This window comes from Ambystoma mexicanum, chromosome 10 (assembly GCF_040938575.1).
Source record: "Ambystoma mexicanum isolate Mex_15411 chromosome 10, UKY_AmexF1_1, whole genome shotgun sequence".
In the NCBI taxonomy this organism is placed as follows: Eukaryota; Metazoa; Chordata; class Amphibia; order Caudata; family Ambystomatidae; genus Ambystoma; species Ambystoma mexicanum.
The window spans coordinates 673,676,378-673,699,461 of NC_090932.1; the positions used below are offsets into that span (position 1 = coordinate 673,676,378).

The window sequence follows — 23,084 nt, forward strand, 5'->3', positions numbered from 1 at the left end:
GAATGGTTTGTGAAGGTTTGGAACTGTGAAGCTATGGAATGGATGACATAATATACAGGGCGCGCATCAGGCTTTTATGAAAAAATGGGCGATGGTATTGCAATTCCTGCTGGATGACTATAATGTGGCACAGTGTCCCCATAAACTGCGAATATTGTGTATAGCATAAACTTGGATCCTTGATGGACACTATAAGTGGTGTGAGGGGTGATTGGGGGGTAGACAGGGATATGGGTGGTTGGGGGATTGGGATTACAGTTTATGTATATAATACTCGAAATGCCAATAAAAAAATAAAAGAAGAAAATTAGGGCTGATGACTATGCCAGTCTCCAGAGCAGCTTTTTTCTCAAGGCGGGATACAAGCGTTCGACCACGCAGATGAAGACTTGACAGAAGCCTGCTGACCTTGGGTGGCATTGTGTGTCGTTCCCTCTCGATCAGGGTCAAAACCCAAACCGTTGCCAATGATGCCTGGGAAAATATTTCAAGCATTTTCTGCCAATGAAAAGACTTGCACTCCTCTGCTGTAGAGGATGCTGTGAGGCACTCAGCTTTTATTCCTGAAGTCAGACAAATCGTCCTCGCCCTCATACCAGCGGGATCAATGTTTTCTGTGTCACTTTCAGGCTTCCCTCTCCAAAGAGGGGCCTTTCTCAGGCATGCGCTCGTCTATCGTCCAGCCAACTTGCAAAGACTTAACCTGGCAGGAGGTCCCCCAGTGCAGTGTGCTGGGTACGTGAAAAAAAAGGAATTGAGGTCACAGGGGCTGGTGTGCTCTATACATATACTAAATGTTGAAGCTTTGCACCTAGGAGTAAACTGTTCAAGGGGTTCTGTGAAAAATGTTCTTGTACCAGCGGTTGCTGGCTATGAAATATCAAATATCAAAGATGAGGAATCTGCACCATAAACAAGGTTGCGGCTCTGCAGCTAGGGGCACTTACTGGGTTGTAGCACGGAAATCTAGAAGAGAACGAGCACAAGTTGGAGTGAAGGAGCAGAGGAGAACTGAATGGGATAGGGGTTGTTAGGAGAACCTTGACCAAACCCTTACTCCACTTATGCTTGTGGCTCCATGAGGGTTTTGCCTTTGCCTTTAAGCAAACTAAGACAAAGCAAATTAATTTGCCCTGGGTGACCTTGCCAGAGGATTAAATTCTCTGAAGAACGCAAACGTGCAAGTAACCACAGGTCCAGAAGGGCAAACCTTGGCTGGTTGATGAGAACATCACAGCCCAACAATAACTTAGCAAACTCAATTTTTCTCATCTGAGCACACTTTTATTTTTGCCAGCTTTTTCCGTGAACCTAAATCTATTATTTCAGAGCAAGGTGTTCTCTAAAGTATCACTGGATAGCATATATCCATTTATTTTTTATGTGTGATGAATTACTAACCCACAAGTCCCTAGTTCGCATTTTTCACCCAGAGTGACACACTTTGAGAAAATGTTCGACATGTATTGTTTTTAAAATATATTGCATATTTGTAAAAGTTTGTTATTCAAACTAATAACAAATACATTTTTATTAAAAAAAAAGAAAAAAAAAAGAAAAAAAATGTTCGACTTTTGAAGTTTGAAAATCTCCCATGCTTCGCTGAAGAGTAGCTTGTGAGAGATATCTTTTACCTCTCTGGAGAAGATTCAGACCCATTGTCCCTTTGGTGTGATGTTTTTTGTTCTCATGTGTTAGGAAAGATTTCCTTTTTGCATTTCTTTTTGCCCCTCTGCTGCATCATCCCAGTCCTCATCGACCTTCTCTGGCACCCATTGCATGCAAGAATCACCTTCAAGTCTTGCTGCCTCATCTATAAGGCAGTCAACCTCAAGTCACCCACCTACCTTGCGGAGAAACTCTGCATCTCCGGAGGACAGCACCACCAGAAGCCAAGCTTGAACTCTGCCGCTGCAAAAAGGAAAGGACCAGAAACCAAGCCTTCTCTGCCTATGCCCCAAAACTATAGAACCTCCTCCCTCACAGCAACAGACTCGCCCCCACGGTCCTCCATTTCAGAAAAGAACTCAAGACCCACCTCTTCAAGGAATCTCTCTGCCTCAACACCTAGACCATCATATTGTCCCACATGCCACCTGACTCGCTAGACGCCACTCGCCCCTGTCCTCCCCGCCACAGCCCCTCTGTATCCCACCCCCTGCTCAATATCTGTGCTGTTATCTCTGAAAAAGCACTCCGCTATGCATCTGTATTGTTGTTTACCTCTGTAAAGCGCTGCGTTGCTTCTCGAAAGCTAGGTCTGCACTCCAAAAATACCATAATAATAATAATAATAAAATAATAATGGCACCCCCTGCTGCTGAACATTTTTCCAAGATCTGAAAAGCAGGAAACTAATATCTAAGATTAAGAATCGGTGGGCAGTGGAACGAATCTCAGGATGTAGTAACTGCTTCCGAAGGGGCAGCCCCTTCACATGAGCTCAGGGTGGTGAGGCTGCTACCTGATAGTCCCCCTGGGGGTGGTACTATGAGAAACCTGAAAGTGTCTCACCCGCTAGTCCCCAGGGATCTGTCATCCGGGTGGCCAGGACACGGGCATCGCTATTGGATACAGTTCTTGGGGGTGGACCAGTGCGGGTAGATCACCTCGGGGAGTGCAAGTGGGACACCGACGGGTGAGATGCAGTACCACCTTCCCTATAACACCTTTTCCCCATCCTACCCCATAGGATATTCACAAGTTCTACCCACCCTTTCCAACACGAACACTTTCCTACACCGTGACAGACGATGTAATAATACCTGAGCCGTTTAACTGACATGTCCCAACACAAAGGTCAGGCAGAGTCAGTCAATTGACAATAACTATGCACACCTGACGTCCCTCTCCATTCCCCACAGGGATAAAAGCGAAGCACGAAAGCACACTTCGAGCAAGGCAGACCGCACAACGAGACTGCTATTCAAGGATGACAGTTCAGAGGAGGAGAAAGGCAGCGATAACCGTAAGGACGACAAGGTGGAAAGTGCCCTTGCCCTTTCAACCCAGACCGCAAAGTGAAAGGAATTATAAGGCCGTAAACAATAGCTAGCATGTGGAATAAGAGATGCCAACGGTGCACGGAGCCCTCCTACTCCTACACTGATAACCAAGTCAGGGAGAGACGCTTGCTATCATGCTACCACCCTTGACTCCAGAGACAGTTCATCACAGCCATTGAGACGGAAGGAGAACCGATATTAAATGGATCTGTGTTGAATGGAGTTTGCAAATGGCAACGTAATGTGAATCAAGAACAAAGACTTTGTGCGTTACAGAATTGTTGAAACAATCCTGGGAGAGACCAGTTGCAGAGTGGTCCGGCACCACGTGGGCACTCATTCGAAAGAGACTGACCGGTACCCTCTAGTTAAAATTACCACCAGTTAAAAAATTACCATCTAGTTAAAATTACCACCCTCTAGTTAAGATGACCACAAGGGGGTGCAGAAGCCTGGTTGCCTGAACCGGCGCCTCTCTACCTCAGGCTGAATCAAACCCTAAATAATTCAACAAATACAACAATTTTCCTCAGTCAAACTCTTCTCACTGGCACTTACTTACTTGGTGCATCTCCAGACCGAGTTTCTGCTTGTTTGGTGCCTCCCTTCCTGCTCTGGGGCTCTGGTCGCCACACGGGCCTCTTCCCGCCTTTCTTCGGTGCAGGTCTGCAGGGCCTTCACTGGATCTACTTGCCCGCATCTGTGCCTTCTCTGCGTTGCTTATCTCTGGCTCTGGGGTAACTCAGCCGCACCTGTTCCTGCTTCTCCCTGTGTGCGACGGGGAGCTGACGTCCTTGACCTCGGATCCTACACGGCTGCTGCTCTCTCACACTGACGTTGGACAGCCCTGTTCTGCCTTTCCTTTGGTGCTGTGGACCGCGGACACCTCTGTCTTTGCTTCTCCTCCGTGTCTCCAGCCTCCGTTTCGGGTGCTGCGGATTCGGGTTTCGGGGCTGCAGCTGTCAGGCTTCTGCTGCTTCTTCTGTGCTGGGGGCTGCAGACGCTCCTGCCCTGGCCTCTCCTCTGCTGCCTGGCTCACCACCTCGCCTCTGCTGCTGGCACTGTGGTGAGTCGGCGTCCGTGCCTGCAGCCTCTGTCTCTTCTGCAGCAGCGACCCTGTTGGACGTGCCTGGCTCGCCGCCTCTCCTCTGCTGCTGGTCACAGCCGGTGCCTGGCGGACCCTCTTCAGCGTTGTTGTCCTGGGCCTCTGCCGGCCGTTGCTCCACCCATCTGTGCCTCCTGTGCCGGCACCTCCCAGCTCCGGCCCCTCCTCGGCGTTTGCCCCGGGCCGGTGTCCTGGGTCTCTGCCGGCTTGCTCTGCCCTTCTTTGCAGACACCTCCGAGCCCCGGCCCCACGGCCATCTCTTTGCGGGCCTTTCCTGCTCTCATCCTGGGCGGATGAGCTGAAGCCCTGTTGGCCACGGACCGCACTTCTCCATTTGTAGCACTTCTCCATTGCATCTCCTCCGAGGGTGTGGGGGTTTCACTGCCTCTCCTGCCTAATTGCCTGGAGGAACCTACTGTTGCCCCTGCCTCCTTGGCTGAAGCGGGCCCTGTCACTGCCTCTCCTACTCTTGCTTCACAGCCTGGAGGAACCTACCTCTCCTTGACTAAAGCGGGCACTGTCACTGCCTCTGTCAGGTGGGTGTACTGGGCCACCACCTGCCAATCTTGGCTGCCCTGTCCAACTTCTCACTTGTCAGTGTGCAACCCTCTCTCACCTGGGTTCACCCGGGCACCACCACTGGGCAACTATTTAGTGCTCTGCCTGCAGTTGCCGTTGTCTCCTGCACTGGCTGCCTTAATCCTGCGGACTACCTGCCACCTTCAGTGCCGCTGCCTCCTGCACTGGTTGCCATTTTCCACGACCTACCTGTTTACTGACCTCTGCCGCCTCTTGGTCCCTTCATATTTACTGACCATCCCCCCTTCACCAGACTCTCTTGTCCCTGGACTGCCTGCTCCCACCATAACCACTGGATTTGCCACCATCTGGATTCTCTTTTCCCTTTGTCTGCCGGCTACCACCGTAACCCCTGGATCTGCAAATGCCTGCTACCCACTGGACATTTCCTGCCTACCTGCCCCCACCATATCTTGATCTCTCTCTGGACTGCCTGCCACCCCCTTAATCCTTGGACCTGCACCACTTGACTCTTACTTCCCTTGGGCTGCCTGCTTCCATCATAACCACTGGATTTGCCACCATCTGGTTTCTTTCTTCCCTTGCTGCCGGCTACCACCTTAACCCCTGGATCTGCAAACTGCCTACTACCCCCGGGCCTTTCTTGCCTATTGGCCCCCACCATAACTTGATCTCTCTCCTCTGAGGGATATCTGCTACCTCTGGAGCCATCTGTTCCTTCATATCAACTGTTACCACCATAGTCCTACCTGATTACTAACCATCTGCCCCTCCGGTCTGTCGTCCCATTGTCTCCACCGAGTTTCTATCTATTGAAGGACTGCCTGCATCAACCTGGACCCTGGACCTTCCTCGTGGGCCTTCCTCTCGGCTGGACCCCCCTACCATCTGGACCCCTTTTGACTTATATTTCCTGATACCTTCTGAGCCCCTTCTTCCTACGACTCGCCTTTTCTCCTGGACCCACCTAACCCACTCACTTAAGCTTCTCTGTCATGCACATCGCCAGTCCTCACTCTCCCCGTCCCCCTCACCCCCTTCCCTTTTCGTGCCTCTTCTACCCTCCCTATTCTCTTTTCCTTTCCCCTCATCATCATGTCCATTCCCTTTCTCAACCCCCTTCCCGTCCACCCCATCCCCTTCTTTCCCTTCCCCTTCGTCCCAATCTTATATACCCCCCTATTCTCCAACCCTCCAGGCTTATCAACATTGCTCTCTGGAATGTTCGATCCATCTGCAATAAGACCGCAGCTGTCTTGGACATGTTATGACTTAACCTTCACTTCCTCCGTCTCTACTCTACCCAACTATCTCTCTGACCTAGCCTTACTCTCCTTCTCCCTTACTCCTCCTCTCCCTCAACCCTCTTTTGCCCTCCTCCTCATCCTTCTTTCGAAGAGCTCTCCGTAACTTTAGCCTTTCTCTCTTTCACAATACTTGCTCCTCCTCTCTTCCCCCTCTCTCCGACTTCTCTCTCGGCTAATGAAGCCTTATCCTCTCTGTCTTCATCAATCTCTTCCAGCCTTGATCAACTCTATCCTTTCTCATCCTTCTGCCCTACTCGTAAGCCTTCTCAACCTTGGCTTTCCTCCCACCTCTTGTCCATGCGTCGTCTCATACGCCGCTTCGAGCGTTGCTGGCTCAAATTCCCCTCTCTATCTAACCAGACATCCTACTTCTCTTACCACTCTTTATATGACTCCAGCCTCAGCTCTGCTAAACGCCCCTACTGCCCTAACCTTCTACACTCCCAAGCCTCTCATCATTGTCATATCTTTCAAACCCTTTCTCGCCTCCTCTCCCCACCTACTCATGACCCCTCAACCTCATCTCCCTTATCCCCTTCTGACTTCTCTGACTTCTTCTCCTCCAAGATTCTCTCTCTTCGCCAAAACATCACTTCCTTCTCTTTCTGCTACGATTCCCCCCTTTTCCCCCAGACCTCCTACCTGTATGACTGACTTCTCTCCCTGACTTCTCTCCTGTCACTCCGTCTGAAGTTTCCCTTCTCCTGTCCAAATCTCATCCCACTGCTGCCCCTTCTGATCCAATCCCTACCCTCCTTATTCCTAAAATCTACCCTCCCCTCATTCCTTACCTAACCTCCTTCTTCAATATCTGTCTCTCTTCTGCTACTTTCCCCTCCGCCTTCAAGCATGCTACTATCGTCCCTATTCTGAAGAAAACTTCCGCTAAACCTCATCTTGTATCCAACTTCCGTCCAATCTCTCTTCTTCCATTCCTCTCTAAATTACTTGAACGCATAGTCTACTCTCAGCTCTCTGCGTTTGTTACTAACTTTTCTCTCCTTCGCCCCTTTCAATCTGGCTTTCGCCCTAAACACTCCCCTGAGACTGCCCTCACTCAGGTTCTCAACCCCCTCCTCACTGCTCGCTACTCCAAGCAATCATCTGTCCTCATCCTCCTTGATCCCTCTGCAGCCTTTGACACTGTTGATCACCCTTACTGCTCAACACTCTTTCCTCTTTAGGTTTCAAAAGCTCGTCCTCAACTGGCTCTCTTTTAACCTCTCCCACCGCTCTTTTACCATCTCCTGGGGTGGTCATACCTCTTTTACTCTTCCCTTGGACTATGGTGTACCCCAAGGCTCTGTCCTTGGCCCTTTTCTTTTCTCTCTTTACACCTCCCTTCTCGCCCCTATCATCTCTTCCTCTCATTTTCTTCCTTCACTCCTGACCTCCATCTTAAACTCTCCTCTTGTTTTACAGCCAATAAAAACTGGATGTCATGCCGCTTTCTCTCTCTCAATACAGACAAGACTGAAGTCTTATTCTTTCCCTCCAACAGTATTCCTTCTCCTTCTCCTCCTCCTTCTATTCACTTTCCACCCGCTAATCTTCCTTTCTCTGCCCATGCTCGTAATCTAGGCATTTACTTTGACTCCTCCCTCTCCTTCACCGACCATATTTCTCTCACTTCCCGCGCATGTTGCTATCACCTTTTCAATATTTTCAGGCGAGTGAACCAAGAACACAGAAAGGAAAACTGAGGTCAGAATTGTGAGTCTCTCACCCAAATAAAGAGAAATGGATGGACAGTTTGCAGTGCTTGGCAGGAGAGTGAACTAAGCATGTATCACCCACTACAGCCTGATGAGTGCATCCAGGCCGCCCTTCTTTGTCGCAGTGCCTGTTGAAAGGGACCCAGGTCTACACACCAGGGTCAAGGACCCCCTTCAGCTTGGTAAATACCTCCAGGCTAATCCTCTTTGCGCAGTACCTGGTGAGGGGGAAACCGATTTGCACACTAGGGTCAAGGACCCCCTTCAGCTTGCTAGTGCATCCAAGCTAATCATATTTGACGCAGTACCTAATTCGGGGGAGCCAGGTGTGCACACCAGGGTCAAGGACCCGTCAAAAGTGCTTCCAGGCTAATCTTCATTGCAGTACCTGGTGATAGGGAACCTGGTCTGCCCACCACGGTCATGGATGCACTATAGCTTGGGAAACAGCCAGGCTGTTCTTCAGTATACAGTAAGAGGAAGTCAAAGCAGCCAACCAGGGTCTGGGGCCTTAAGGAACTACGTGTTGAGCCTGACAAAGGCTTGTGGAGCCAGACACTTCCCCCAACAGCCAAGAACTGGCTGAAACCATATTTGGAAAATCCTATTAAGACAAGAACTGCTTCTTGTCCAGCAGAAGGGGAATCAACCCGCTGAACCAAGAAGACATGTTCTCGGATTTAGTTAGCTTATTGTGTAAGGGACAGATTTAGAATTTTGACACTGAACATTATGACTTTTGCTTTGGACATTCTGACACTAGTTATTTCAGTTAAGGTAGGGAAACAAAACCCTCTTAAGAGTTAGGGCAGGATAGGGTTTTCCTTTCCTTTTTATCCTTGAATAAAAGTTTATATGATATGATATGGCATTTATAACGCGCTCATACACAAGTGTTTCACTTTCACTCACAAGCAAACACTATGACCCCTCTGTGTCAGCCTTACTTCTGCACCCTTACAAAGAACGCAATGCATTAGAAAGAACATTACTGGTAAGTCATTTTCCCTCCAATGGATTGCTTTCTCCCATAGATTGCTCCTTTTGAGAGACTCACAAAGAAGTAAAATGTGAAGGGGTCTGCAAGTTCTAGACTTGGAAACTTTGCAATACTACCCTGCCTAAGACAGATCCAGACTATAATGCTTTGAGAAGGTGTGCAAAGAAGCCTATGTACTGGCTTGGCAGATATCTTTTACAGGCACTCCCTTCGTAGGGCAAAAGAAGCTGCTACTCCTCTTATAGTGGGCTCAGAGACCTGGTGGAACTTTCTCGTGCCTTCTAGTAGCACACTGTAATGCAAAGAAGTGTCCTGACAGATATGGTCTGCTTGGTCACTGCCCCGCAAAGCCTTGACTGTGAAAAGGTAACAAACAGCAGGTCATCCGTGTGGAAAGGAACCATCCTTGCTAGGTAAAAACTCAACACCCTCTTCAGGTCTAACCTATGGAGTCTCTCCTCTTCCTTAAAAGGATGGGAAGCCAGAAAAAACCCATGTAAAACAAAATCGGACCACTTTTGGCAAACATTTTGGGCTAACCTTTATTGTAACCTTTTCCTTAAAAAAGCTTTTTGGGCCTGCAACTCACTTGTGCTCCCGTCGGATGTAATGGCCACTAAGAATGCAGTCTTTAAAATTAGTAATCTGATAGATGTTGAGTGCAGGGGCCACCATCAAAAATGAACAAACCAAATCAAGATCCCAAGCTAAGGGTGTCGGAGGTAAAATGGTCACAAGTCCCTTCAAAAATGGGGCCACCACCGGGACCATAAAGAAAGATCCTTGCTCTGCAAGGGAGAGAGATGCCAGAAACCCTTTGACTGTGCCCTTCTGTAAGCCCTGCCTGGTCACTGACAACAGAAACTCTACAACCACAGAGGTGGGGAACAGCATTGGGTGTCCACATCTCTCTCTCTGCACCATTCCACACACTTTCTCCATCTGCACCCATAAATATACCTAGTAGAAGGCCTGTGTGCGGCCATTAACACCTCTAAGCCTTATCTGTCAAATCCCAGCCATTATACCTCAGCCTCTCAAGAGCCACGCATTAAAATTTAGATCCTTCGGGTTCGAAGAAGAGGTCAGACCCCCTAGGAAGCCAGTGAGATGGGCAAAAGGCGACCCCCTAGGAAGCCAGCGAGATGGGCAAAAGGCACACTTCAGAAGGTCCAGTACCATGTCCTCCTCCCCCAATCCGGGCCGATTAAGACAAGGAGAGCTTGGAATCACCCCGCCCACCAGAGAACCAATGGAATGAATGGAATCGGAAGGAAGGGAACTGTGATGAATCTGATGGTTCCAACTTCTTTCCCGGCAGCGACTTCTCTCCATGTGGCCAGTGGACGGCAGCCGCTACCTGATTGTGACCCTGGGAGTGGTTATATGAGGATCACATGGGGGGGAGACAGCCTCAGCGAGTGTATCATGGCATCATCGGACATGAGGTGGTATTCCCCCCTTTTCTTTTGAGGATACCCCATCCATGCCCAATGCCTTAATGGCATTTTGTTATACCTCCCCTCGTCCAGCTAGGAAGGGTACTGAAGACCTTTTCACAAGATCTGCATGTAAGCCATCAAAATCTGACTTGCATTTTAAGACTCATAAAAACACCTTCCCCTTCTCAGACTCTACGTACAAGTCATCCAGAGCTGACTTGCCTTTAAAGAACAATGAGAACACTTACCAAGACTTCCATTCCCATAACTACAAGAATACTGTGACGAAAAAGATGAGTCTAGTAATACAGATCAAAAGAGGCCAAGAGCACAAGCTGCGTTCTAGTTGTTGCGAGTGCATACCAGTAGCCGGGAAATGTAAACCGGCAAAGCAGCTGACTTACGCCCGCTGCTGGCATGAGAAAGCTGCTCCTCTCGATACAGACCAAGAGACTGTAGGGTTGACAGAGAGTTCCATGCAGCCAATCAGCTCGAGGACAAGGGAAAGAGAAGTGGACTGCGAGAGAGAACACGTTGCAGGAATGCCAGAAGCCAACAGAGGGCTCCTGGGTTTTTGCAAGTCTTAGGAGTCAGCCTTTGCCTAACCGATGCCTGAAACAACGCAGACAATCCCAGCAGGAACCGAAAGGTAGAGAAGCCGAGGAAAAGAGGCGGCAAGAAGGAAAGAAATGCTGTATGACTGCCACCGGCTTGCTGCAGGAGAAACAGAGTATGCCAGCAAGAGTCGAGGAGTCTACCCAAGGGAAGCACGGTCACTGGGGCGTATTGGCAGCTAGGCCAAACACAAATAATTGTTAATGAAGCACATGAAAGAGAAAGAGCAAGTGAGCATTTCTTTAAAAGGGAGAACAGAACACAAGTGAGAGACTTTCAAGTTTGAGAGTGTATGCAATACACATATATGAGAAGCCCTGGCAGGATAGTTTAGCAGGCAGATACATTCTCAGATACAGCAAACAGAAGAGACTATCACATTTGGAAGTGTGCACAGAGCCCACATGAGAACATCCCTGGCAGGAGAGTATACCAGGCACATTTAAGGGGCAGGGTAATACATATATAAGAAAGCCCTGGCAGCAGAGTGTACCAGGAAGTTGCAAGTGTGTGAATATAGCATAGCCCTGGCAGGAAAGTATACCAGGCAATTGCAAGTATGGTTATAGAAGAAAGCCCTGGTAGGGAAGCACACTAGGCAAGGACAGGTTGAACAGTGTATATGAAATACATCACCTAAAGAGGTCCTGAGAAGAATAAATCAGGTCTAGCAAAAAAGACTGCATTTAACCAAGGAGGAGAAGAGTGAAAACCTGGCAAGGAAGTACCATAGGTATCCTACTGAGATACAGAAGTTTCTTTGTTTACCAGCTGCGTTGTTGATCAAGAGAAGAGGTGTGAAAACCTGTCAGGAAAGTACACCAGGTATCCTAACAGGATAAAGAATAAGAGTCATGTTTTTTGTACCGGTTGTGTTGTTGATCAAGAGAAACTCAAGGAACTCATATTCTTAAAAACAAAATAGAGTGAAGAGAAAACCAGGGGAAGGGAACCCCCCTGGAACAAAGAACTCTATCCTTCTGGAACTACTGTGCTAGAGTTACGCATTTTCCTTTTGAACATTTATACATCAAAGGACAAAGACATTGGGCCTCATGACACATTTACCAGTGGAGAAACCAGGGTGCCGGTAAGCTCACCGGCACTCTTGTTTACAGATATGCAAACTACGCGTTTGCCTGCCAGAGCCGCTGTGCTATACAGATCTGACCCTGCCAGGCGCAGCGGTCACGGTAGGCAAACCCGTCACGGAAGCACCGGTACCGTTACCAACGGTGCCGGTGCTTCCATGTCCCCACTGCCATAGAGTCCTATGAGACTCTATGGGAATGGGGATTAACAAATTTACCGGTGCCTGACTTCTTGGCCTCTGAACTCGTAAAGAGCTGGTGGCACTGGGAAGTCAGGCGCTGGTATGTTTTTACTGGTCCAGCGACAGCCTGCTGGTAGCACCGGCGGGGTTACCGCCAGACCCGTAATAAGGCTAATTTTCCCTTTTTACTGTGGAGTTGATTTTTAGAATATGAGAATAGTACTTTGGACACTGGACGTTTAACTTTGGACATTCTGACATCCCACCAACCCTTTGTTTTGTTTGAGGTAGACAAACACCTCTTAGTGTAGGGACAGAGAAGCATTTACCAAACCCCTTTTCTTTTGTCAATAAATAAGTCTCTGTGTCCATGCCTCATTCCTGGTTCCTCACAGAAATCATAGTGAAAATCAAAGATCCACTCCTGAAGAAGGCATCCCGCATTGCCCCCCCCACACCTTAGGGAAAATTACCCTGAACATAACCATTTGCCCTTCGGGTTCTCGTTCATTCCAAACGGGTTCACGGACAGGGTTTCCCAAATGGAGTAGATCCTCAAAATGACCTCTGGGCAAATTAACTCAGGAGAGACTGAACCCTGTCTGCATTCGCCAATCCATTCTTCTCTCCCTGCCAGAAGAGCTGCAGAGATTAAAACCTTGTTCTCCAATGCCCAGAACCAAAGCTGCATTGCCTTCCTGCATAGGGGCAGAGACCGCATGCGCCCTTTCCTTTTAAGGTAATGCATTGTGACTGTGTTGTCTAGTCAAACTAGGACGTTCTTCCACCGAATAGCAGGCGCAAAGGCTGCATCTCCAAAAAGTTGATGTGCCATAGCCGCTTCACCTGGCACCAGAGCCTGCTCACCTGCAGCTCTCCGTAATGAGAGCCTAGTCTTTAAGGGACACGTTCGTGACCACCCGAGTCTCAAGCCAGGTTGTGCAGAATGACTCCCCCACCATCATGTTCTCCCAGTCGGCTGTTAATGACAGGCCATTGGAGCATTGCAATCACTGACGTTGCAGTAGCCACTGAGGGGAGCGGTTAGGATTAGGAGAGCTGGCAGGATCCTATTATACCCAGAGTATTATTCCCTCACTTACATGAGCCCATGATGCCTCTGTACCCCTCACTATCCACCATTTGGAAACTGCTGAAGAGGCAGCAGACGGGGATGAAAGCCACATCACTTCGAAAGAATGTAGATAGGTCCTTTCCTCTCATTGCGGCAGCTCATAACACACTTTTGTGATATCACATACCTTAGCTCCTTTCCTCTGATAGTTGCAACGTGGTGTGTGCAGCCATGAAGACGGAGGCCCCAGAAGAGAATTGTGATACAAAAAGAGCAATGAGATGCCATGCTAGCGTTCTCTCTACTGTCTTTAATGCCTAGTGCCACGCCACCAAGAAGATCGCCATGCTTCCTGATTTTATCATCACAGGCAATCAGGATGTTTGCTCACGTTCTTTATTTATACTCGTCTTCCCTACCAGAGGAAGAGTACTGTTTCTTCAGGCACCTTGCTTCCTCTTGAAGGGGTGCCACCATAACACAGATGCATCATAGGGAGGTAAGGAAAACAGTTCTCTTTCTCTCTCTTCTGTGCCTTAAAGTCTCCCGTTAATAAACTGCCTAGTCCTCTCTCATCTGCAGCTCCAGCATGCTTCTGTGAAGGATCCAGAGGGGGTGTGTCCAGTAGCCTCTTGCCTGAGCGGGAAGTGGCAAAACGTGCTGTACATAAGCTGATGGGGTGATTTTTTTCTGGGTTTGGAGGGCACATATTCGTTGCTCCTGAGAGTTTCTCGCCATCCGTGGTTGTCATCGTGGAGCACATCCTTAGACTGGCCTTTGGCAGTAGAACAATGTAGACTGCCATGAGACTGAGGAAGCAAAGAAAAGCCAATGGTGGTAACCTGCCTGTGTTCTGGAGCAATATGATCATTTGACCAATGCTGGTGACTCCATCCTCAGGGGAGAAAATCCCTCCCTCCCCCTCACCTTCCTGGGTATCCAGGTCAGCTCTGATTAACTAGAGCCTTTGCACCAATGTCGTGTATGACCTCCAAAGATTCAGGGAGAAGTCCAAGTTCTGAACCAGTGCACAAGTGTCCTCGAGAGGACTTGATAGCTGTTCTGGGGATTGACCTCGGATTTAAATAAGGGAAGACAAAGACTCTCATTCCTAAGGTGTGCCGCCACCACTGCTATCAGCTTGGTGAACACCCTGGATGCAGAGGTCAAGCAAAAGGGAGCACTTTGAACTGATAATGTGTGCCCCAGATGAACCTCAGGAAATGCCTGTGCTTTTGATCAATCAGCATGTAGGACCCTGCAGATCCAATGACACCAACCAGTCCCGTGATTGTAGAACATGCAGAAGGTCATCATCCTGAGTTTGTCCTTCCTCAAGAAATTGTTCAAGCCCTTGAGGCCTGGGAAGGGGCAGAGAGCTCCCTCTTCTTGGGTTAAAGGAAATGGAGATAGTACCACCTCTGTCCTTGGCTGGGTCTTCCTCCACTGCTTCCTTCTCCAGCAACAACCTCAACTCCTCCCTGAGCTCTGTCTTTGGGTCTGAAGGGAAGAGTTGGTGGATTGCCCAAGGGTCTGCTTAGGAAGGCAGGCAGTAGCCCAGATTGATCAGTTGGAGTACCCAAGCATCGGAGGTAATCTCCCACCAACTGCCTAGATCATCAGTGATTCTTCCTCCAACTAGGCTGGCATGGTTGGAGAATGTGGTTTTGGGGCAGTTCACATCGTTGAAGCTGAAGCAATCTGACACTTTACTTGCCCTTGATCCCTGACGAGGGGTTAAAATCTTTTCCGGGCTTGCTTTGTCTGAGGTAACTAGGCCTTCCTCACACAGGGAGGGTAGCGGCAGAACTCCTTACCTCTCAACCCAAAGGAGAAAGACGAAAATGTGGTAGGATGCTTGACTGCTAGTCCTAGTGACCTAGCTGTAATCCTTTATTCCATAAATTTCTCAAAGGATTCGTCAGCTTTAGGCCCTATAAATACTCCCTGTCAAAGCACCTATCCAGCAGCTTCACCTAAACCTCCAGAAAAAAGCAGGAACCTCGAATGTAAGCACTGGTGCGCATGACTGTCGGCGTTCCCATGGCCCTACCAGTGCAATCTGCTGCATCCAGATCAGCTTGAAGGACCTGGCAAGTTGCTTCCTTGCTATTACAAATGTTGTCCAGGAAACAGTTTTTGACCACTTCCTCCAGTAAATGCATGGACACTTCTGACACCACGTTCCAAAGTATATTAGGGAATTTCACAAGTGCACAATAGGCGTTCACTGCCTTGAGACTAAGTCTTCACGACACAAAAATCTTCTTTGCCAAAGTGGCCATCTTCTTGCAGTCTGTCAGCTAGCAAATTCGGCGTTGATGTCTTGGAGTTATCGGTTGCGGCCTGGCTCACCAGAACGTTGGGGGTCGGGTGCAACGAGAGAAAGAGTTGATCCAACCGGGCAGACTTGAATATTTTGAACATGGATGCTGCCATAGCGACAATATTGGGTCTGTGAACGATGTGTAAGAGCCATCTTCGATTGGAAGCCTGTAGCAAATATATCTGTGAGGTCATATTGAAGTAGCATCCTCGATGGGCCTCCTTTGGGAGGGGGGGAGGAGGTGGGGCATGCCTAACCTGCGAATGTCATGAATGGCAGATGGAAATTCAAGCAGCTCCACCTGGCACGCCATGAAATTAGGCACGTGATCGATAGATTGCACTAACTGAAAATAGTCTGACCTGCGCTCTGGGGCATATCCCCGATCCTGTGAGGTTGATGGAGCCTGTTGGGCAGCAGTGGACATTATTGTGACACCGAGGAATCCTGTCGAGTTTTTCTAACTCATTTGGGTCAAGCCCGAGGGAGTGAGACCCTTCTCCTATGGTTTTGTGCCAGTTGACCGAACATGGAAGTCAGACAAATCAGGCATTTGCTGCTTATATTCCACCCTTTATGCCCCATTCGAGGGGTAGGTGTACCCCTCTCTTTTTATGAGTCGGATTACTCCCACCTATGTCTGTGCTTCTTTTTCTTGTGGGGCGAAGAGTAAGAGGAGTGGTGGGACTCACTGTGAGAGTTGGATCTCCTTTTTACCTTTTTGTGTCACCTGCCTTGCCAGCCACATTTCTTTTACGGGTTGAGTGCCTTTGTCGGCCCCAGAGAATTTGGCATTCAGGCAGGCGACTTTGATTGGGTCGCCCTAGCACCAACCTCATAGATCTTTTTCTAAAGGCCTTAGAGTTCAGTGGCTGATATAAGCCGCATTTTTCTGTGTCAAGCTCCATCCACAGGCACCACACACAACTATTATATGAGTCGGTAATGGACATTTAGAGATGCAGTCTTGGCAGCGCTTGAAACCCGAAGGCTTGGAGCCCAACATAGTGACACCTGAAAATGTTCTTGACTATTTGTTTTCCTAACAGCATGCTAAGCATGTGGAAAAAAGGAACTGAGGTAAGGAGGCATAGTGTATGCTATAAATAAGATGGTCAATGTCATTTCTGGAGCTGAGGAGGGATGGAGGTGAGGCAAGTGAGTCAGAGAGAAGGTGTCGAGCAGCACTATGCCCCCTGTCGAAGTTTTCAGATTGCAGCTGTCACTGGGGATGATCCATCAAGATGAGGACCCTGTGGGAGGATGCAATCCACTGAAAGTGAAGCCAGACTGCTCAGTCAAAGATGCTAGTTCAAGAGACAGGCCTACCTTGAAATCCTGCAGGTACACTGCGGGTCGGTCTGCATAAGCCCTCATTTGAGGACTTCTAGAAAAATGCATCAGCTGCTTGTGATTCACTGTAGTCTTATGAAAGATAGACTCCGTAGATTGCAGCAGGGCTCCCATGTCAGGGTGGTTTTTTGGGCAGGATGCTGCAGCAAAGGTTCCTTAGAGTCTTCAGGGTCAGGTTTTCTTTAAGATATTTTGGGAATCTTCCCAATGATAAAAAGTTAGATGGAGATTCCTCTATCTTAAAGGAAGGAACATAAACTATGTTTTCAATTACAATCTTGCATCCTTTCAAATATTTGGTGGCTACCCAATCATTCAGGCGTTGGGGGGGGAAACATCATATAAACATTACTGAGATATTTCTCAGTTAAACCGCCAGGAAGTGGATCTGGCCTTTGCTGCTTGTTGTACCCTAGCTTTCCTGGGCACAGAGCAGTCAAAAACAGATATGAGCAAGTCCATATCCTTTTACACAAATTTAGGCTATGTAATGAAAACTCTTCATTTTTAAGGTAAGAGCTCAAGTACTAATCCCAACTGCTATTTATTTGCAATTGCCGGAGTAACTTGCAATGTATTATTATGGCCTCCATTCTCACTGGCTCACATAAATAACATGGCAACGTTATGTACCAAGGAAAACATGGGGTACCTTTTTCTCAACCCACCCTGAAGGCTGAAGGTCTCTCACTGGCATAACACAAAGTTACATCCCTAGTGAGGTCTTGGATGAAGACTAACTTGGGGAAAAAGATGAGTGAACCAGTAGAGGACAAGTAAGAAAGAAGATTAAGAGATTCATAACAGATCTATCACTGCAGACCATCAACCGTACACTCACTAAATAATTAATCTGTACATTGAAAAAATATTTTGATAAAAATGTTAAAAAAATATATTTGCTACATCTGTAAATTATCCTGAAATTTCTCAGGACTAGATCACTTCTGAAAGCATTTGTTTATAAAGGACTCACCTTTCTTTGCGTGTTGGCGTAGAATCATCCTTATCCTTGTCTTTGAACCTGGAGTCCAATTTCTCCTTATCCTTTTTGTCTCTTTCTGTTTCTCTTTCCAGCTCCTTCTCTTTTTCCTGAACAATACAACATGTAAAGTGATATGTAAATGTAACTTTTGCTGATTTTGCATGAATGCATTTAATGGTTTGTCATAGAGATGTCCTTAGAGAAGCAGGAGCCTTTTGGCCTTAATGATTTCAGGTTCTTTATAGTTCCAGATAGCATTAATAAGGTTAACACAATCTGGAGCATCATTTATAAAAAAACACAGGTTACACATTTTCTTAGTACTTAGTCCCCTCCTGACCTGTGAAATACCTGCATAGTAGTACAGTAGCATAGTACATTTGGCACAACATTAAAAATGCAAAACGTAAAGCATGGGCACATGCATGCAGACATCCAGATACTGCATTCATCAGCTTCCCAAAATTCATCCCTAATGCTACAACTGTTCTTTCCTTCCTGTGTTCAGGGGATGGGAGGAAAATACTGCCCAGCTAAGCAACATGGTGTCCCATACCATTTACCTAGCTCGCCTAGTGGTATCAACAGCTGAAGAGTCAAGGGCAACTCTTAGGGGGGTAGCATTTTGTTTTAAGATGCAATATAAGACAGTCACATAAAGGTATGGGAAAAATAATATGAACATCTTATTGCTTCTCTTTAGAAAATGTAAGTAAAATGATGGGGAGGCTACATATAAAGAAACAGTGGACCTCATTAGGAGGCTGGCGGTAGCTGCGCCTGTATTACAGACACGGGTGCCTGTATTACAGGCACGGGTGCCGCCGGTATTTTATTTTTTCCGGCACCCAGAAATGGGCAAATACCGGGACATTACGGCCTTGCCGGACCCGGTATTTGCCCATTCCTGGGCGCCGGGAAATATTCTTCCCCTTTCCCATCTGAGCCCCATAGGGCTCAATGGTAATGGGGAGCCCGGATGCACCGGCACCATTATGAACAGTGCCTGTGCATCCCACATGCTGTGATCGCGGGTGCCTTTCTGCCCACCAGGTTTGACATGGCGGGCAGAAATGCACCCGCGAGCACAACTCGTAGTTTGCCGGTCCAGAAACTACGGTATCGGCAAGCTTACCGGTACCGTAGTTCCCAGACCGGCGAACTTGTAATGAGGCCCAGTAACTCAACATAGTGACTGACGTACTCCCAGTCCCCTTTCCTCCATACTGATGGGAGTGCATCGCACGGGGACGGCACCAGAGCCTTTTTGGCATAGCAAAAGAAAAAACATTCCCTTTAATTTAGAGCATGCAGGGGTATGCCCGGCCACGCCGATTCCATCCCCATGCCTTTGCCCACCAGTCCTTTTCCCACTTGTTGGCTGCTAATCTCCAAGTTAATCAATTTTGCGGGGAATGGAGGGGGAAGTGTGAAGGAAAAGGGACTATGGACTAGAGGCACAGCATTAAGGTGACTATTTCTTTATCCTACATCCCGTCCCCTTTCCTCCATTTTAATAAGAGAATTTGTAGCATGAAAACTGTCGGGTAGAGGCTGCTTAACTAACAAATAGATTCTGATGGACTGGCTGACTGAACCTGGCATCAGCTATGGAGCTAGTATCAAGACAATAATGCTTGCAGAAAGCTGACAGTGTGACCCACGTGGCAGGCCTGCTGGTGTTCCATGGTACATGTTGCTCGAAGGCGACCGCAGTAGACTTAGCCCTGACTGCATGAGCGTGAATATCCTTAGGGGTGCCAATCTTTGTAAGGCATAGCAATGGTTAACAGCCAATACCAGCCGTCTCACAATAGTAGATTTGGATGCTCTAGATCCTGGGTTTTGACCACCAAAAGTAACAAAGAGGGCGTCAGATTTCCTGAACTGTTATATTCTGTGTACATAAAATTTGAGAGACTTGCGGACATCCAAACAATGCAGGACAGAGTATGACGAGGATTGATGGTCTGGAAAAAAGGTTGGAAGTAACACTTCTTCATTAATATGAAAGGAGGACAACACTTTTGGGAAGAAGGCCAGATGTGTACAGAGGAGAAACCTGCCTTATTAAAAAAGGTATAAGGCTCGGATGATAAAAAAGCCGTGCTCACTCTCCTAACCGAAGTGACAGCTACCAGCAGAGCAACATTCCAGGATAGGAACCTAAAATCAGAAGATGCCACTGGCTCAAATGGTTAATGGGCCTGGGTAAATAAAATGACATTCAAGTCCCAAACCTTGTGTTGCCTGTTTAAAATCTGGATGTAATTGTAGGAGTTATATATATATATATATATATATCTCAAACAAATGATCATGGCGGGCCCGGACAAAGCGAAAACCAATATTTTAATGATTGGTAAATGAAACATAAATGTACAATGTTAAGTACAAATTAACAATTGCCAGAGGAGAGTGAAAATCAGACATTCCCAACAAAAAAATAAACAATAACTAACATACAAAGGTGCAAATTCATAAAAAGACAAAGCAAACATCATACTAGTACAACCCCTTACACTTTCTATGGGGTATTAAACTTATATACGTTGAAATCGTACACTAAGTGCCCAGTGTTCAAGAATTTACACTGTGCGATATAAAAAGTCGACGCGACTGTTTCAGCAAACGTGGATGGCAGTGAATATAACGGCCTTCATCATAGCGGGGAATTGTGTTGTGGACTCAGGGAAGAGCTTCCTGTGGCGATGATCTATGATAAACAAATGATATGTACTAAATAGTAGTCTGTACCCGGGACAATTATTTAAACACGCTCGAAAGTCGCTTGCACAGCATCCCCAGCGGTGTAAACTTACTGTGCTTAACTGAATGTAGCATGTGGAATCTGTGCTTTGGTGCAGCGCATGGAGTCTGGACTAATCTGGTCCCGGTCCCCACAAAATAGATTTGGTAGTGGAGTGCTTGCGATGCACTATCGCCTAATGGTACACAAAAATGCATGTGAGCCCATAATTATAGGGCCTCTTAAACGATGACAAAGAGCTTGTGCGTTGATAAAAAGGTAGAAAACATCAAGGTAATAAAAAAAAACACATTCTCTCCAATGATAGTTAGTTCATCAAGCTCAAAAGTTTCCAAAACGACATCCCCAACGGGGCAAAAAATGTGCTATTCTTGACTGGATGTAGCATATTGAGTCTGCACTTTCGGGCAGCGTGTGGAGCCTAGACTAATTTGGTTGCAGTCCCCTCAAAACAGATTTGTCATTGTAGGTGGCCTTCCACATGTCTCAGCAGGACAGGATTTGCAGCAGAGAAGGATGAATCCCCTAGGTTCTGGTAGGCTGAAATGGCTGCCAAATAGGTCTGGCACAAGTCGACCCAGACCCCCAAAGATGCGAGGAGCAATAAAAAGGATAGCATATTGTCCAGCATACTCATCAGAGGTTTGATGTTCTTACCCAAAGTACAGTGGCAAAATCTGATCCACTTGATTTTATATTGAGACCTTGTTAGTTGCTTCCTAGCAGCCTTGATAATTCTCATGTTTTCCGAGGATAGGCCTAAGTGAATAGGCAGCTAAATGGAGCCAATGAGGGCAAGTATGCAGAATCTTGCCCTGATGTTGGCGTGACAGGTTGTGCAAATGCAGGATGGGAAAGGTACCAATCCTGTGGAACCCTACCAGTTCAGGGTACCAGAAGAGGACTGGCCGATGTGAGAACATCAATATGAGTTTGGCGCCTTTGGATGCCTTCAACCTGGCTAGGAACCTGAGAATCAGAGGGGCAGGCAGAAACGCATAGATGAACGTTGTGTCCAGGGAATGATCAGAGCATCTCCCAATGATTCTGCTCCCATCCCGCCGAGGGAGGTTTAAAGTGGACACTTTGTTTTGAATTGTCGCAAACAGGTCCATCGTGGGGAGATCCCAAGAGCGAAACATTGGTTTGATCGCTGAGTGATTGTTAGGGAGATTTATCATTTTGGTGCTTCGTCCCCTCTCCTAGTGAGACCCCCAGCACTTTTTTCTGGACTTCTGGATCTTTCTCTCTCAATCCTGAATGAGTGGAGCCTTTTCCCACTCATTCATTCTTGTGGGCTCTGTCTTTTGGAACTTCATTCTTTGTATTCACATGTACTATGAAGTCTGTCTGCTCCATAGCTCTTAAAGACATCTGTGTTTTTCTACTGGAGCACTCAGCTCCTTATGGGAAGTGTTGCTGGGGACCCTTAGGGTCCTCCTTTAAGATTATTTTTCTATATCCTTAAGTAACTACAGTTCTTAAGGATAGAGAGATAGGGCCTCTTCCAAAACTCTATAGTCTGAGAGATTGGCACACACCACCTTCAGTGGAGCGCCAAAGGGATACCCCTAGTATCCCCTTTCTCTCTGCTCCTGTGACTTTTTAGTCGCCTAGACAATCACCTAGTTATGGCTGGTGGTAGTGGGCGTGTTCTACCAACTATTGTGCATTTTTTATACTGCAGGCTATGTCCATACCCCCGGTACTGCAAAATATGGGCACCCAAGTACTAACTTGCGGCCCCCCCTTCCTTTTTCACCATTACTAACTTGGATGTTCTTTGTTAGCCCTTCTTCTACCATTATGTGTGGTAGAGGTATGTGTGTGTATTTTGCCTTTGGCAGGAACCAGTAGGTATCCTCTCCTAGGCTTCAGAGTGTCTGGGCAGGCAGGAAGTATGGGAGGAGTTATCCACCCCCTGCCCTTTGTCTGCCAGAGTGCCTGAATAGGTCCAGCTCCCACAGGGGCTCTGGCTGTCTTGATTGGACAGCCAAACACCCCTTTCTGTAAAATGATGAGAGAGATTGCAAAGGAGTGTGTGCTGTAACTGTATAAAAAGTGAGGTTTCTGGAGTGTATAGCATGTCGACCACAGGAAACAGAACTAACCGAAGAAGAAGACAACCAGAGATGCCTGCAGACCCTTTGCAAGACCGTGAAGCGACCATTGCTGTCCTGACCTCGTTTTCTAAGCGTCAGAGGAGCTTGGATGAGAAGGACTCCTTCCTTTTGGATGATCGGAACAACCAATCCCAAGACGAACTTTGAAATGAGCCATCTCCCAAGGTTCTAGGAGCTTCCAGAGCTGCCAAACCCAATACCAGGAGACCCGCTTCCCATTTCGAGTGCATCGTTGTGGAAAGGCCAAATGCGTCCAAATCTTTGCTGAACCTGTAAGGGTCCTCCAGAGATCTGTTGCAACTCGCCCAGAACCCCTCACCTGAGTGTGGGACTGCAGGAAGCAAGGAAGATTGCCCGGACGATCCATGTCTTTTGTTGGTGCTGCTGAAAAGGCGCCAAAACCGCAGAGTAAACCAAGAAGTTGCTGAAAGTCATGCTACAGGTCCTCCC

General features: G+C 47.6%; 1 protein-coding gene across 5 annotated transcripts in view; it reads right to left on the reverse strand.

Moving 5' to 3' along the window:
* The window catches only part of U2SURP (U2 snRNP associated SURP domain containing), a 1,877,492-nt gene that overhangs the window by 181,273 nt on the left and 1,673,135 nt on the right, over positions 1-23,084 (reverse strand). For all 5 annotated transcript variants that reach the window (XM_069618259.1, XM_069618256.1, XM_069618257.1 and 2 more), the window contains one exon: positions 17,733-17,848. In XM_069618259.1, the coding sequence (XP_069474360.1) occupies positions 17,733-17,848 (116 nt within the window). The remainder of the gene's footprint in view (positions 1-17,732; positions 17,849-23,084) is intronic.